The sequence below is a fragment of the Stenella coeruleoalba genome (assembly GCF_951394435.1).
Source record: "Stenella coeruleoalba genome assembly, chromosome: 2".
NCBI lineage: Eukaryota > Metazoa > Chordata > Mammalia > Artiodactyla > Delphinidae > Stenella > Stenella coeruleoalba.
The window spans coordinates 47,326,736-47,344,422 of NC_137147.1; the positions used below are offsets into that span (position 1 = coordinate 47,326,736).

Consider the following 17,687-nt stretch of genomic DNA (forward strand, 5'->3'; position numbering starts at 1 on the left):
GTTTTAGACACAGCAATCAGAGAAGAAAAAGAAATAAAAGGAATACAAATCGGAAAAGAAGAAGTAAAGTTGTCACTGTTTGCAGATGACATGATACTGTACATAGAGAATCCTAAAGATGCTACCAGAAAACTACTAGAGCTAATCAACGAATTGGTAAAGTAGCAGGATACAAAACTAATGCACAGAAATCTCTTGCATTCCTATACACTAATGATGAAAAATCTGAAAGAGAAATTAAGGAAACACTCCCATTTACCATTGCAACAAAAAGAATAAAATACCTAGGAATAAACCTACCTAAGGAGACAAAAGACCTGTAGGCAGAAAACTATAAGACACTGGTGAAAGAAGTTAAAGATGATACAAACAGGTGGAGAGATATACCATGTTCTTGGATTGGAAGATATTGTGAAAATGACTCTACTACCCAAAGCAATCTACAGATTCAATGCAATCCCCATCAAACTACCACTGGCATTTTTCACAGAACTAGAACAAAAAATTTTACAATTTGTATGGAAACACAAAAGACGCCGAATAGCCAAAGCAATCTTGAGAAAGAAAAATGGAGCTGGAGGAATCAGGCTCCCTGACTTCAGACTCTACTACAAAGCTACAGTAATCAAGACAGTATAGTACTGGAACAAAAACAGAAAGATAGATCAACGGAACAGGATAGAAAGCCCAGACATAAACCCATGCACATATGATCACCTTATCTTTGATAAAGGAGGCAAGAATATACAATGGAGAAAAGACAGCCTCTTCAATAAGTGGTGCTGGAAAAACTGGACAGCTCCATGTAAAAGAATGAAATTAGAACACTCCCTAACACCATACACAAAAGTAAACTCAAAATGGATTAAAGACCTAAATGTAAGGCCAGACACTATCAAACTCTTAGAGGAAAACATAGGCAGAACACACTATGACATAAATCACAGCAAGATCCTTTTTGATCCACCTCCTAGAGAAATGGAAATAAAAACAAAAATAAACAAATGGGACCTAATGAAACGTAAAAGCTTTTGCACAGCAAAGGAAACCATAAACAAGACGAAAAGACAACACTCATAATGGGAGAAAATATGTATAAATGAAGGAACTGACAAAGGATTAACCCCCCAAATTTACAAGCAGCTCATGCAACTCAATATCAAAACAACAAACAACCCAATCCAAAAATGAGCAGAAGACCTAAATAGACATTTCTCCAAAGAAGATATACAGATTGTCAAAAAACACATGAAAGAATGCTCAACATCACTAATCATTAGAGAAATGCAAATCAAAACTACACTGAGGTATCACCTCACATCAATCAGAATGGCCATCATGAAAAAATCTACAAACAATAAATGTTGGAGAGGGTGTGGAGAAAAGGGAATCCTTTTGCACTGTTGGTGGGAATGTAAATTGATACAGCCACTGTGGAGAACAGTATGGAGGTTCCTTAAAAAACTAAAAAGGGAACTACTATACAACCCAGCAATCCCACTACTGGGCATATCCCCTGAGAAAACCATAATTCAAAAAGAGTCAGGTACCACAATGTTCATTGCAGCTCTATTTACAATAGCAGGACATGGAAGCAACCAAGTGTTCAATGACAGATGAATGGATAAAGAAGATGTGGCACATATATATAATGGAATATTACTCAGCCATAAAAAGAAATGAAATTGAGTTATTTGTAGTGAGGTGGATGGACCTAAAGTCTGTGATACAGAGTGAAATAGGTCGAAAGAGAAAAACAAATACTGTATGCTAACACATATATATGGAATCTAAAAAAAAACAAACAAAAAAACTGGTCATGAAAAACCTAGAGGCAGGACTGGAATAAAGACACAGACATAGAGAATGGACTTGAGGACACAGGAAGTGGGAAGGGTAAGCTGGGACAAAGTGAGAGAGTGGCATGGACTCATATATACTACCAAATGTAAAATAGCTAGCTAGTGGGAAGCAGCCGCATAGCACAGGGAGATCAGCTCGGTGCTTTATGACCACCTAGAGGGGTGGGATAGGAAGGGTGGGAGGGAGGGAGACGCAAGAGTGAAGAGATATGGGAACATATGTATATGTATAACTGATTCAGTTTGTTATAAAGCAGAAACTAACACACCATCGTGAAACAATTATACTACAATAAATATGTGAAAAAAAGAAGAATCTAAGGAGAAGGTGAGAGGTGTTGTAAGTTATTTCATGCAAGAATTTTTCTCGGCTTAATGTGTGAATAAACATGTACTATCTAATAGCGTATTGGTATTTTAAATTATGGCATTTCATATCAAATTCGTGTATAATACTGATTAGTGTATACCACCTCTAGATGTGAAGTACATACAGTTATACACTTAATGATAGCTCAACTTAAGATTTTTCAACTTTACAATGGTGCAAAAGCGACACACGTTCAACAGAAACTGTACTTCCACTTTTGAATTTTGTTTTTCCCAGGCTAGCAGTAGGCAGTATGATCCCCTCTGGTGACCTGGGGCAGTGGTAGCACTGCAGCCCCCAGGCAGCCATGCGATCAGAAGGGTAAACACACCACACACAACCATTCTGGACCCATAGGACCATTTTGTTTTTTTACTTTCAGTACATATTCAATAAATTATACAAGATATTCAACACTCTTATAAAATAGGCTTTGTGTTAGATGTTTTGCCCAACTGTAGTTTAATGTAAGTGTTCTGAGCATGTTTAAGGTAGCCTAGGTTAAGCTGTGATGTCCAGTAGGCCAGGTGTATTAGATGCATTTTCACTTACGATAAGCCAAGGAAGATCTGTAATTATAAGCTCACTGAAAGCAAACGGTCATTTGTAACTCCAGGTATTTTTCTCTTTTCTATGGTAGCGCTAGGCTTCTTATCCTTACGTGACAGAAACTCAATCGGTGTAGTCTGTTAAGAGAGATTAAGAAAACCAGACCTCCAGATAAAAGCACAAACACTTTTATTTTTAACAGTAGTGTTTTGTTACAATTTAGTGAAACAACAAATAAATACATTCATTGGCCACAGCTATACTTTTACAACCAGTTTGAAACTGATTATATAGCTGAGAAACACCATTAAACAATAAAAAAGGCAGCTATGCATAAAAAAGCCACTTTAGCTATAAATTACATTTTTCATAAAACTACTACCAGCTATAATGAGTGGCAAGAATTTCAAAATTAATGACCACCCAAATGAAACGATAAAAACAAGTACTGCTAACCACTGTAAAATTACACACTTAAGCAATGAAATTCTCTGTTCTAATTAAGGAACCAAAAAGAAGGTTTGAAATTGTCATCATGTGCTTCAGTGCAGGATGAACAGGGAATCGATAGCCCTTTGATTTTAAAACAACTCCTTCTTTCGAGACCAGACTTAAAGTGCTCCTAGTGCTTTGGAATTTTTAAGCAAAAACTGGGCCAGAAGTTTATCTTTTTTGTCTTTGGTGATATATTGTGGGAGATGTGTATAAGGAGACAAATGCAAGAATTCAGGTACCCTGGTCAGGGGTAAGAAATTTACAAATCTCAGATTTGGAAGAATCAACTAATGCAGCTGAAAGAACGAAGTTATTTTATCTGAAATATTTTTAAAAAGTTACCTTTGCTTATCTGGTCAAATAGGAGCATTATCTAGGGAAGTCTAGGGAAGCTTTATTAGAAAAAATTTACTTTATCACTTTGAACCCCGAGGACTAACAAAGGCAACACAGATCTTCTCAGATAGTTCTACATAATTAGATATCTAACATTATTAGGAAAATAAATAGTTGGCATTCTGAAAAGAAACCCAATAACTGAAGTCGCAATCAAAATATACTCAGGTAAGTGCATGTTATGTTGTTCTGTTACTACCAAGGTTAACTTCTATACTATAAATTTTTAAATAATTTGGTTGCATTGAGAGAATTTATTATAAATAAACCCAAAGTAACATTTATAAGTTTATGCTTTTAACTGAATTCAGAATCATTTTGTATGATAAAAAGATGAAATTTCTTTGGCTGTGTACCAGCCTTCCAAAAGATCAAAAGCATTATAAATTTCATTTTTTTCTTGGGGTTTCACTTATTGTTATACTTTTATGAAGTTACTGAATCAATTAATCAAAAAGTTGAAAGGTATTTTATGTAAGAGTAGAAATAAAACATAACTTTCCAATCAAAGTAAAGACAGAAAAGGATAGTTGTATTAGTTCCAGTTCTGAAGAAATAGATCAGCAAACAATTGTATATATAGTTAGTCATCTTTAAGCATGTTGTGACAACTTCCCAGTGTGCCCATTACCTTGGCATCTTGAGGTATTCAGCATCTACTTCTTTCCATATAGACACTGGTAGAAAGTGCATTTTAAAATTCTCTATTACCTTAGCCTACCATGTATTATTTTTTAGATCCAAGGTAGGACATCCAAGACAGTTTTAATGTAATTCTAAAAGTATTCCAATATTGTGAACCACTGGTTTTATACTTACCTAGTTAGTACATTTACATAAGTTGTTCATTTAGTCTACTGCTGGAATTAATTTGAATTAAATTTAATTTGGCTTTTCCCATATACAAGATATAAAAATGTGAAAACTAAAGGAGGAATTACATGTCTTACAAAGTATTGCACTTGAGTTCACTGCAATAACGTATCATGATTTAATTTACCTGAGGATAATCCTGATTCAGTAGGAATAAGTAAGATTACCTATATTTTGTTTCAGCTAAATTGAATGCCTTTGAAAATGTATTCATGTTTTAACTCAGAATTATACATTTTGTGAATAGTTCTTAAATGCATCTGTAAACTTGTTTAGTCCCAAGAAGTGTCTACCGAAATCTCCCTATGCAAAAATTACTATTGCTTTCTTGAAGAATCATGCTTAAACTACTACATATATCTTAATCATACAAAATAATCACTTGACCAAATCTACTCAAAGTAGCCACATAATTTTGACTGGTATACTTTCCTCTTGAAGAAATGACTGTGGCTTTCCAAAGAACACTGCTGGTCCTCACTGTAAAGGATTACTACTGTCATTTGTTTAAAATGATTATTTGAATAATTTCAGTTGGTACTGTACAATCATGCTTAAAAGAACTATCTTCAGTGATTACATACTTTTTAGTAGATCTTTTAAAAGAATGGTACATTTGTATGCCTTCATTCTGTGCACTGTTCACACTATAAACTTTATTGGGTAAGAATTCCACATGGAGTACACTGCTGAATATACAGGCTTTGATTTTTGTAGGGAAATTGCCTCCTAATTCGGTGTACAACATAATATCCCAATGTGAACACTGGGTATGACTTTGGGGACTGCAGTGTACTCTTTCAGGACAAAGATAAAAGTGCAAATATGCAACTATGCATTTGACGTTCCAAAGTCAGGATGCTTGGAGGCCATCAAGTGCCTTAAGATCTAATCCCTCTTTTCTCCCGCTCCAAACTTTCCACTGCACTTCACTTTACCAGGACGAGGTCAAAAGGAACAGCCGTGTCCCCCACTGGACACGGCCACATTTCGAGGCTTTGTTTTCGGTTGCAACAGATAATGGAATGTTTATGTAGATGTAATTTAAACACACAGGATATACACATTCACGGAAAACGATTGAAGAATCACGACTTGGTAATGCCATCAGTTTTGTGGTGTTACATATAAGCTATGGTGATTGTTCATATCTAAATTACTACAAGTAAAGAGCAAAGGAGCAGTATCTGTCATAGGTCCATTCAGGTGGGGAGAGACTGTGTAACTGTTGCTGCCACACCCAGTCATGGTGCCATACCAGCCCAAACCTTGTGAATTTGATAAACTGCAACAAAAAAGGGCAAAAAAGCCAAAGGACTGTGATCAGGATGTAATAAGTCATGTTGGCATTTTTAGTTTTCAGTGAATTTTATAATACAGTTAGTATCGAATATATTGAAATACGTTCTTTGCTAAATAACATAATGGTTCTCTACAAAATGCAATGACTTTTATCTAATATCCTTGATTCTATATCACATATTAGAAAATAATGAATTAATACCACTCAAAACTAGTAGAACTTGATTATCAGATAATAATAATAACAATATAGTGCTTATTATGTAGTAGGTTCTATTCTAAGACATGTTTGTGTGTGTGTATATATATGTGAATATACATACATATGTACAGTATGTTTACACACACACACACTCATTTAATCTTTACAACCATCCTATCAGATAGGTTCTATTATAATCCCTATCTAACAGATGAAAACAGACTAAAAAAACTGAGGTTAAGTAACTTGTCCAGATGAAGTAAGGATTATAGAAAATGCTACATCAAACTCAAAGCATTAAGGCTTTACATCAAACTTTTACATCAAACTCAAAGCATTAAGGTGTGCATTAAGGCTTTCTCTTTGCACTGCCACATAGCTAATGGTATGGACTTGCAAAGATTTTGCAACAAGTAGGGCACATGAAGATTTTCTATGGCACTAAGCTTTGCAAGAGTTTATCTAGGGTTTCTCTGTGGATTTTGAACAGCAGACTAGATATGGAAACATATAAAATCACTATAATAGTATTTCTTCCCTGCTCACCAACCCCCATCAGCTCTGAACTAACAAGGAATCCTGCAATGAAATGGTACCATTTTACCCCCAAAGAAATTTCTCAAATAAAGGTAATATATGGGCTTAGAATCAGATGATAATTCTTTATAGTACAGGTCCCATCATGGGTTTAACATCTACTGTTCTAAGCTCCAATGTTAAATGATCTTATTTATTGACATATATCAGCAAATCACCCTTTTCATATTTGGGTTAAAGCTTAGATTTGTTCTCTTGAATCTATGTCAGTACTAATTCAGTACATCTACCTTCCTTCTCTTGAACTTCCCAGTCTTGGCAAGTCATCATCACTATCATATCGTCTTGGATTGTCAAAGAAGTATGCTCTGGAACTGTAACTGTGACTATTTATCATGCCAGCAGGTGCCTGTGAACAAAGTATTAGATAGCATAAGAAGATTTACTTTTCAACTAGGAAAGGAGGCCTGGATCTATAATGCTTTTTAGTCTTTGCCAAAAATAGAAAATCAATATAAATGTTCCATTATTTTTTAAAATAAGGAGAACAAACATTAGGTAATATTATGACATCATACCAAGTTCTGGTTTAATCTCTGTGCCCGGAAAAACAGTACCACCGACCATGCTGGCACATGTTCCCACAGAAAGAGGACCATTCCAAATACTATATACTCTTCTCCACTTATGTCTTTTACATGAGCCTGTAAATAGAATATGGCAGAGCAATTTTAAAATCTGTTTTATGTGTAAGAAATCACCCTCCACAATCAACTTGCTTCAGGTAGGGTAAGTTAAAACATCAACTTACAAGCACATAAAACTCTAAATTAATTTTCTATATTTTATGGTTTCTCATGTAGTGATATTTACCCTTTAAAGGTCATAAAAATGCTTTGCTATTAAGTAGAATAAAGAGGTACTAACTTTTTCAATACATCAATTTATGAAAATATTTTAAATACATGGGTAATGGGGTAGACAGTTTAGGCCCCATAGTCTAAGGAGAATTATAAAAGGGACTACTGGTTCCAGCTGCTCCAAAGGCAAAATAATTACACTTACCCTGAGTTATACCTGTAGAGAAATGTAACATGCAAGTCGCTCAGCTCTGTTGCTACTTAAAAACATGCTTTTGGGCTTAAACTCCATGTTGGATTTGTTTCTATTTTAATAGATGTGGGAAGAGAGAAATGGGAAAAGGAGTGAAGGGAATCTGCTACATGGAACCACACGTGAAAATTCCTTCTTAGAAAGGTAACTGAAATTCAGATAAAATAGTATCCCACAATGCCTTAAATTCAGTACAAAGTTAAATTAATATAAATAAAGATATGACATGTACCCATGTCAAAATGTACTTCTAGGTAAAGGATGGAGAACACTGGGAAGTCAAATATGCATAGCTAGGACACCAGGAATCACTACAGAAAACACCTGGACATCCAAGGAACTACGAATGCTCTCCCATTATCAAGACTGATAATGCCAGATTTTCATAAGTCATACATCTAAAACTGAACCAAATATTTAGGTTATATGTAGCTCTTGGGTAAGAGAGAATTAATTTCATCCTAACAAATTAAATATATAACCATATTCACTAGCTAATGACAGGCAACCAATTTATCTAGAGATATTTAAATACTATCCTTTAAAAACTAGTAAAATAAGTTTATGACCAATAGATTTAAGGCACTGTTAGTATTATTAACAAAAAGAAAAGAAAATACTACTTTGAGAGAAGTTCTCTCTGAAGAATGATTTCAAGTGCCACATATAAATGAGGATTTTTAAACATAGAACTTTTAAGTATGATTACTGAGAGTAGCTAGAGATTCCATAAAAGTGTTTGTAAGTCAAACACTTAAAACATTCTCCTAGTCAGGCTAACTTCATTATCATACACTTAGATTGGCAATACATGCTAGGTACTTACCTTATCTGAAAGATTATCCCAGCCATAATTAAATGGACTTTCTAATGTATCCTGAGATATGGTGATCACCACCAAATTATAACATGCTCTTGAAGAGTAGAGAAGAATGACTACAGAGCCTACGACAACAGTCTGGCACAGAGACATACCCTAAAAGAAAAAAAATTCATCATCATGAAACCCCGCACATTTGTCAAGACAGGCCATTCATCCATATACAATATAGTCACCTCTTGCAATGCACTCCTAGAAAACACTGAGTGAGCACCAGTTGAAATAAACTCTTGATTATCTTGCTTTACAATTCCTATTTTTAGAACCACTTGTGTTTAAACTACCCTGTTAATACAAATAAGTTCTTTGCCAACTTGCCCAGTGGCAGCTGGAGGATGATTTTTTTCTGCCAAGGTTACCTTAAGTAGTATAGGAATAAACAACTTGGCAAAAGATCTGAGCTTTAATTGATGTTAATCAGAGAGGTAGTTTTGTCATAATGAGAAAAGAATGGGAAATAAAAGCATTAGTCCGTTTGACACACTTAATTTCCAGTAAGATGAAAAATTAAAATAGAAATACAACTGCTGTGCTATTTGCTTTGTTCTATTAGATTCTGTTAGTTGATGTTATTCCTCTGTTGATGCTGTTATGTTGATGACAAAATGATGCAGGCACCCAAATGCACTTTCAAATCCAAAATATTTTATTACTAAGCCTTTCACCATTTCCCCAAATACTGTAAATTGAGGGAAATTTGTCCTTCGTTTCTTGTTCAGAACTTTATCAAGAATGGTCAACTATTTCAGAAAGGCATGAAACTGACAACAATACTGCTTGTGGTATGTAAAGCACCAAAGCAACACACCTGTAACAGTGTGCATTTATAGCTGTCTCAGTCACAATTTCTATGTATAGATACAAGCATCTGACTACTACATCGCCCCAAATTTACATACTGAAATATTTATTAATTACTTTCCTTTTATTTCCTCTTTATATTACATTTAGGGCAAATTGCACTGAACATTTGAAGTTGTGTGTGTAGTTATGTTAAACAATCTATTAATTTCAGATAGAAATAGGTTATTAAAATGTTATTAGAAGGGGTCACTGGGTTTGGTAGGATTGAGAACCATTATTATAGCTGATTTCCTTACAAGAACAACACATTTTAGAGGTATATGAGAAGAAAGCAAACTAAAAGATGAAATATATCTTGAAAGATGTTGAAATAGCAAAAGAGTACCTTCTCTGAGCTGACCTACTACCATAGCAAAAAGGATGTGTGAAAATAAATAAAATTCTAGCAAGATTAAATTTTTTAATCAAGGCTAAAATTTTCTACAATGTACATTTTTATTTTTGTGAATCCCCCCAAAAATGTTGTTAATAAAAAGCTGATCTAAAAGCAATCCAGTTTCCATTTTAAAAGTACTATATTATTAAAGAAAAGTTAGGTAGCAAGAAAAGTTAGAATGCTGTAAGCGTTACTGTCCTTTAACATAACCATAAGTAAATTTACAGTCACTGCTTTGAGATATAAAGTGACTGCTAAAAATACATCTTATAATATGGAGATACTCTGCTTATACTTGTAAATACTATAAAAACTACAAAAGTATGAGAAAAAAGCAAAGAATAATATCAAAGCAATTAATAAAATTGCAGTCAAATTACATACATAGAGAAAGAAGCCCACCGATTTAGAGAACAAAATAAGATCCTTCTCACAAAATACAGGATTATAAAACAAAAGATAAGGATTCAGCCACCTGGAAAGTGCTCTCGAAAAGTTAAAGAAAATCTTCCTAAACTGAAAAGTCATGACAAACAATTCCACTCAGGAGCAATCCTCAAGGAATGATTCTCCCTTCCTCCACCTCTGACATCTACATACCACATTTTTAGAAATTCCACACTTGACAAGTAAAGAAGAGTTAGACCTCACTCCAGCATGCATATCATTGACTAGAGTTCAGTATTTGTTTACAGGTATTTTTAGATGCAGATATGCAGAAACCTCAACTTACCATTCATTGAGTTTTGACAAATGTGTATACAAATAGAGAACATTACCATCACTCCCGAACATTCCCTCACATCCCTTCCCCATCAGCCAACTCCCCAGCGCAAATACTCTCCTGCTTTTTTCTTTTACCACAACTTAGTTCTGCCTACTCTAGAACTTCACATAAATGGAATCATAGGATATGAACTCCTTGTGTAGGTATCATTCACTTAGCATAATGTTTTGAGATTCATCCATGTTGTTGGATGTACCAGTAGTTAGGTGTTTGTATTGCTGAGGTGGACTATTAGGGTGACCAATTCCTGGTTTGCTCATAAGTTTCCTATTAAAAAAAAAGTTTCCTAGTTTTAGACTGAAAGTCCCACGTCCCCCAAAACTTCTCAGTTCCAGGCAAACCAGGACAGTTAGCCACACTAATTCCACTGTATAATTACATGAGTTTGTTTACGTGAGAATTTGTTTATCCATTTTTTCTGTTGATGGACTGTTTCTGAACGTTCTTATTCAAATCTTTTTCTGGACATACGCTGCTTTCACTTCTTTTAGGTAAATATCTAACAGTGGAATTGCTGGGTGATATGGTAGGTATAAGTTCAGCTGTATAAGAAACTGCCAGATCTTTTTCCAAAATGGATGTACTTCCAACAGAGTATGGGAGTTCCAGTTGTTCCAATTCCTAGACAACATTTGGGGTTGTCAATCTTTTTCATTTTAGCCATGCTGGTGGATATTTTGGTTTTAATTTGCATTTCCCCGGGTGACTGATTATATTGTGCTTATTGGCCATTTGTATATCTTCTTTGTGAAAAGTCTGTTCATATCTTTGACCATTTTTAAATTGGGTTGTCTTTTTGAAAATTATTGAGTTGTAGGTGGTCTCTATGTATGCTGGAAATGAGTTCCTTATCAGATGTATGTATTGCAAATATTTTCTTGAAGTCTGTGGCTTGCCTTTGCATTTTCTTAGTCTTGTCTTTTGATGGGAAATTTTAAATTTTAATTAAGTCTAGTTTATGAATTTATTCTCTTGTGATTACTTTCAGTGACCTGCCTAAGAGACCTTTGCCTATACCCAAATTGTAAAGAGAGTCTCCTGTGTTTGGTTTTAAAAGCTTTAGAATTTTTTCAGTTATATTTAAGTTTGCGATCCATTTTGAATTTGTGTGTGTGTGTATAATATGAGATGGAACTAAAGTTTCATTTTATTTCATGTGGATAACCAGTTCTTCCAGCACTACTAGCTAAAAAGACTTCCTTTCCCTTTGAATTGCTTTAGCTTCTTTGTCAAAAATCAAAGACTATATAAGTGTGGATTGTTTCCAGGCTCTCTATTCTGTTTCATTGATCTGTTTTATGCCAGTAACACACTGTCTTAATTACTGTAGCTTTATACTAAGTTTCAAAGTCATGTAGTCTAAGTCCTCTTCTTTTTCAGAGTTACCTTCTGCACTGTTCAATATAATAGCCATTAGCCACATGTGAGTACTTACATATTTACATTTAAACTAAATTAAATTAAAAGATCGGTTTCTTTCGGACTAGCCCTCTTTCGAGTGCTCAGTAGTCACATACTGAATAGTGCAGATATAGAATATTTTCATCATCGCAGAAAGTTCTATTGGAAAGTGCTACTTTTTAAGTATTTTGGGTCCTTTTTATTTCCATATAAATTTTAGAATAAACTTGTCAATTTCTATTTTTTAAAACCTCAAGGTAGTATTATGATTGGGATTGCATTGAATCTATAGATCATTTTGGGGAGAATTGCTATCTTAAAAATACTGCATCTTCCAATCCATGAACAATGGTCTTCATTGATTTATGTCTTTTTAATTTCTCTCAGTATTATTTTATAGTTTTTAGTATAGAGGTATTGCTTGTTTTTTGCAAAATTTATTCCTAAGTATTTTGTTTTTTTATGCTATTAATGTTATAGAATTGCTTTTTGAATTTCATTCTCTAACTGATTGCTCCTGGTATATATGAAAATACAATGTAATTTTCTGAGAATTTGCTAGTAGCTGTTTAGTAGATTCCTTAGGATGCTTTACATAAACAATCATGTTATCTGCAATTAGAGACAGTTTTACTTCTTAATTTCCAATTTCATACCTTTTTGTTTTTGTTTTATTAGAATATTGAATAGAAATGGTGAGAGTGGGCATCCTTGCTTTGTTCCCAACCTTAGGGGCAAAACATTCAATACTTTAAGTATGACACTGATTGCAGGTTTTTTACAGACCTCCTTTATCAGATTGAGGAACATTCCTTCTATTCCCTATTGGCTGAACATTTCATTGTTGTTATTTTTAAATCATGAATTTTATTCATGTTATTAAATTTTTAATCATGTTATTTTAAATCATGAATTTAAAATTCACGGTGTTGAATTCTGTCAAATGTTTTTTCTACATCTATTCAAATGATTATTTGGTTTTTCTCCTTTGTTCTCTCAATGTAGTGAATTACAGTGACTGATTTTCAAATGTTAAACCCATGTTGCATTCCTGGGATAAACTCTTTTTAGTCATGATGTATTATCCTTTTTATATGTTGCTTAGATTCTGTATCTCTAAGTATAAGAGGTACTAGTGTATAATTTTTATTTATTTATCTATTTTTAATTTTTTTTTTTTTTGCGGTACGCAGGCCTCTCACTGCTGTGGCCTCTCCCACTGCCGAGCACAGTCTCCGGACGCGCAGGCTCAGTGGCCATGGCTCACGGGCCCAGCCGCTCCGCGGCATGTGGGATCTTCCCTGACCGGGGCACGAACCTGTGTCCCTGCATCGGCAGGCGGACTCCCAACCACTGCGCCACCAGAGAAGCCCCTAATTTTTATTTGTTTAATAATGTCTTTGTCAAGTTTTGGTATCAGAGTAATGCTGTTCTCATAAAACATGTTAGGAAGTGTTCCTTTCTCCTCTATTTTCAAAAGAGTTTGTTTACTATTGGTGCTATTTCTTCTTTAAATATTTGATAAAATTAACCAGTGAAACCATCTAGGTTTGGAGTTTTGGGAGAAATTTCTGATAACAAATTCGATTTCTTTAATAAATATGGGGCTATTTATATTTGGTATTTTATCTTTAATTAATTTTGTTATGTTGTATTTTTTTTTAATTTGTCCATTTCATCTAAGTTGTCAAATTTATCCACAAGGATTTGCTCATAATATTCCCTCATTTTTCTTTTAATGTCTATAAGATCTATTGTGATTGTCCCTCTTTTATTCATGGTATTGGCAATTTGTATTTTCACTCTGCCTTTTTTGGTACATCAAATTTGTTGACCTATTAGAAGAATTAACTTTTGGCTTTAATTTCTCTATAGTTTATTTTCTGTTTCACTGATCTCTATTTTTACCTTTATTATTTCAGTTCTTCTACTTACTTTGGACTTACTTAAAAACAAAAAACAAAAAACTTTTTCATAGTTTCCCCCAGCTTTTTCTAAGGTGAAACCTTAGGTCACTGATTTTATATCTTTCTCCTTTTCTAATATAGCATTTAAAGCTGTATTTTTCTCTTCAAGCATTATTTTAGCTGCATCCCACAAATATTGGTATATTGTTTTTCACTATTCTTCAGTTTGAAATATTTTCTAATTTCCCTTGTGATTTCTTCTTTTCCCCATGGGTTATTTGTAATTATGTTGCATAATTTCTAAATATTTGGATTTTTAAGAAGATATCATGTTGTTATTGATACTTAATTGCATTGTGGCCAGACTACATTCTTTGATTCCAGTCCTTTTCATTCTTTGATTGATACCTGTCTTATGGTCCACTGTATGGTTTATTTTGATGACCACTTCCATGATCAACTGAAAGGAATGTATATTCTCCAGTTATTGGGAGTCAGTTAGCTCAGAGGTGTTGATAGTGTTGTTCAGATTTTCTATGTCTACTGATTTTTTCTTTTATCAACTTCTGAGTATGGGGCATTAAAATCTCCATCTATGATTGTAGAGATTTTTCCCCCTTTTTTTCTTACTATTTGGTAAGTCTTTTTTCCCCTCTTTATTCCTACAATTTGGCTTCATGTACACATTTATGATTTTTATGTCTTTCTGATGAAATGTACCTCTTTATATTTGGTAATATCCTTTGCTTACCTTTTTATATCTGGTAATACCCTTTGTTTTGAAGTCTCTTTTATCTGATATTAAAGTGCCTTCTAATACTTACTGAATGAATAGTATATTAGTTTCCATCTAATTATTTTTAACTTATTATCTGTCTTTATATTTATTTAAAGTGCATTCCGGAAGCCAGAGTATAGATGGGCCTTGTTTTTTTAGAAATTCATTTTGACAGTCTCTACATTTTAACAGGAGTGTGTACTCCATTAAGATTTAATATAATTAGTGATATGTTTAGATTTAGGTCTTACATTTTACTATTTGCTTTCTGTTTGCCCTTCTTGTGCTTTGTTGTTGACATTGTTTATTTGTTGTTCCTCTCTCCATCATTTTCTGCATTCTTGTGGGTTAACTGAATATTTTTTAGAACTCCATTTTAATTTATCCATTGAACTTTTAACTATACTTTTCTATTTCTTTGTTTTGTTTTGTTTTGCTTTTTGCCTTAAGTGGTTGTTCTAGGGCAACAGTTCTTAAAGTGTGGTCCAGGGACCTTAAAGATCAAAATCAAAATGATTAAAAAAAAGAGTAATAAGATGTTATTTGCCTATTATATTCTCATTCTCTTTTGTATATACAGCAGAGTTTCCCAGTGGCTCTATGATATATGATGGTTTCAACACTCTGTGTACATGTGTGTTCTTGTGTTTTCTAGGTTCCTGATATAATAGAATTAGGGTATAAATATATGCATTTTCAGAGATTAACTCAGCTTGTTCTCTGTACCTTTACTGGGTTCTTGTTAGTTTTCTTTGGTTATACCTGCTATATCTGATAAAACCTCATTATTACCAAACAAGTAGTTATTTGGAAATCCTAAAATTTTCCTTGTATCTACATGGCAGCACAACAAGAATACGTACAATTTACAGATTTGTTTTATAATATTTAAGAATTTTTTTCAAACACTTAAAAAAATTTTAATTTAATATTAAACTATTTTAGAAATTAATAATTTTACTCTAAGATGAAAATTTTTTTCATATTTAAGAATGGATTATTGGCTGAGGATTGGGGACTTACTGTTTCATTCGTACAAAGTTTCAGTATGGGATGAAGATGTTCTGGAGATGGATAGTGGTGATGGTTGCACAACAGTGTGAATGTACTTAATGCCACTGAACTGTACATTTAAAACTGGTTAAAATGGTAAATTTTATGTTACGTATATTTTGTCACAATAAAAAATATTTTTCTCTACATACAGCTTCTTTGTTTACCTCTAAGATGCTGAGAAAGATGAAAGTGTTAGAATTCTCTGGTTCAATGAAGAAAGAAATCTACATCAAAGTAATTGGGTGAAACTGATTTCTTGTTTTGTTTTATCAAATGAAGTGCAATGAAAACTAACTTTCAATAGGTTTTATAAACGTTAATAATTTACCTTATTGTGTCTGCTGTGACAGAACATTATGTCCAAGTTAAGCTGCAGCATCATTTTGAGACCAATCATTCAGAGTTTCAAGCACAAGGAATTGAAATTTTAAATGCAGGTGTGGTGAGCACTTTAAACACCACAAATTGTTTTTATTACTTTCCAGACTAGAAATTAAAAAGCCACTCAGGCATTTTACAGGCTAAATTACTATATTGCATTGGCTGGCGAAGCACTCATAGTAGCTGAGAGACTAGTAAAGCCTTGTACAGTTAATATTGCTGAATGCCTGCTGGATGAAAAGTCCATAAAAGAAATTATGGCACTGTCATTTTCCAAGATAGAAATTCACTGATTCAAAGATTTAGCTGAAAACATAGTGATTTAATGTCTTGTCAATAGACTTGTATTTTTGCCTTACAAATATATTAATCTGATATAGAAGGACTAATTTTGTTTATATTCATCAATTATATTCATAATTTTTTTATATTCAAAATTCATTCAGCATTTTGTTTATATTCATTCAGTAGCAACTAATCATCCAAGAGGGCATTCTTTTATGTCAATGCCTGAGAAGAAACACAAGTAGTACTGAAATATTCAAAGTGTTGAAAATTCTTCTGATTGTTTATCCTGGGCCAATTGTACTGATAATCTCACTAATGGTACAAAAGCAATGGTGGGTAAAACTTTCGGTCTTAGCACAAATCAATGCAGTGTCACCAAACTGTATTGTATTCTTCACTACTATGCACTCCCAGTTAAAAAAGAAAGCTTCACTTAAGAATCTCCTTGATGAAGGGACTTCCCTGGTGGTACAGCAGTTAAGAATCCACCTGCCAATGCAGGGGACACGGGTTTGATCCCTGTTCCAGGAAGATCCCACATGCTGTGGAACAACTAGGCCTGTGAGCCACAACTACTGAAGCCCGCTCACCCTAGAGCCCGTGAGCCACAACTACTGAGCCCGAGTGCTGCAACCACTGAAGCCTGTGCACCTAGATCCTGTGCACCGCAGCAAGAGAAGCCACTGCAATGAGAAGCCTGTGCACTGCAACAAAGAGTAGCCCCTGCTCTCTGCAACTAGAGAAAGCCCACGCGCAGCAATGAAGACCCAATGCAGACAAAAAAAAAAAAAAGAAAAGAAAGAAAAAAAGAATATCATTGATGAAGCAGTGAAAATATTTATTAAATATTGACCCTAGAGTACGTGTCTATTTAATATTCTGTGTGATGAAATAAGACACACACTTAAAGAAATTCTGCCGCATCCTGAAGCATTCTTGAGGAGAGGAGAAGCACTTATGTGATTACTTGACTTGTGAGCTGAACTAACCACTTTTTTCATGAAATTCCATTTTCTACTTAACAGACAACTATGGCAGACAAACAATGGTTATTCAGACTTGGTTAATGGGCATATATTTTTTGAAAAATAAATGAAATGAGCCTGTCATGTCAAAGAAAACATCTGACAGTATTTATGGCCAATGATGAAATATGAACTTTCAAGTGAAAATCAGAATTTTTGAAAACTTGTAAGCGTTTGTATCCACTGTAAGACTGGCAGCTTCCCAAAACTTAAATACTTTTCGAATGAGATTGCTGGTGATATTA

At 33.9% G+C, this 17,687-nt stretch overlaps 1 protein-coding gene across 1 annotated transcript in view; it reads right to left on the minus strand.

Annotated features, from left to right (window-relative positions):
- Nucleotides 1-5,641: 5,641 nt before the first annotated feature.
- GPR137C (G protein-coupled receptor 137C) overlaps nucleotides 5,642-17,687 on the minus strand; it is a 52,905-nt gene continuing 40,859 nt past the window's right edge. Inside the window, exons 4-7 of the mRNA XM_079913224.1 lie at nucleotides 8,526-8,675; nucleotides 7,165-7,290; nucleotides 6,877-6,995; nucleotides 5,642-5,830 (exon numbers count right to left, since the gene is read on the minus strand). Of these exons, the coding sequence (XP_079769350.1) occupies nucleotides 5,653-5,830; nucleotides 6,877-6,995; nucleotides 7,165-7,290; nucleotides 8,526-8,675 (573 nt within the window). The 3' untranslated portion in view covers nucleotides 5,642-5,652. The remainder of the gene's footprint in view (nucleotides 5,831-6,876; nucleotides 6,996-7,164; nucleotides 7,291-8,525; nucleotides 8,676-17,687) is intronic.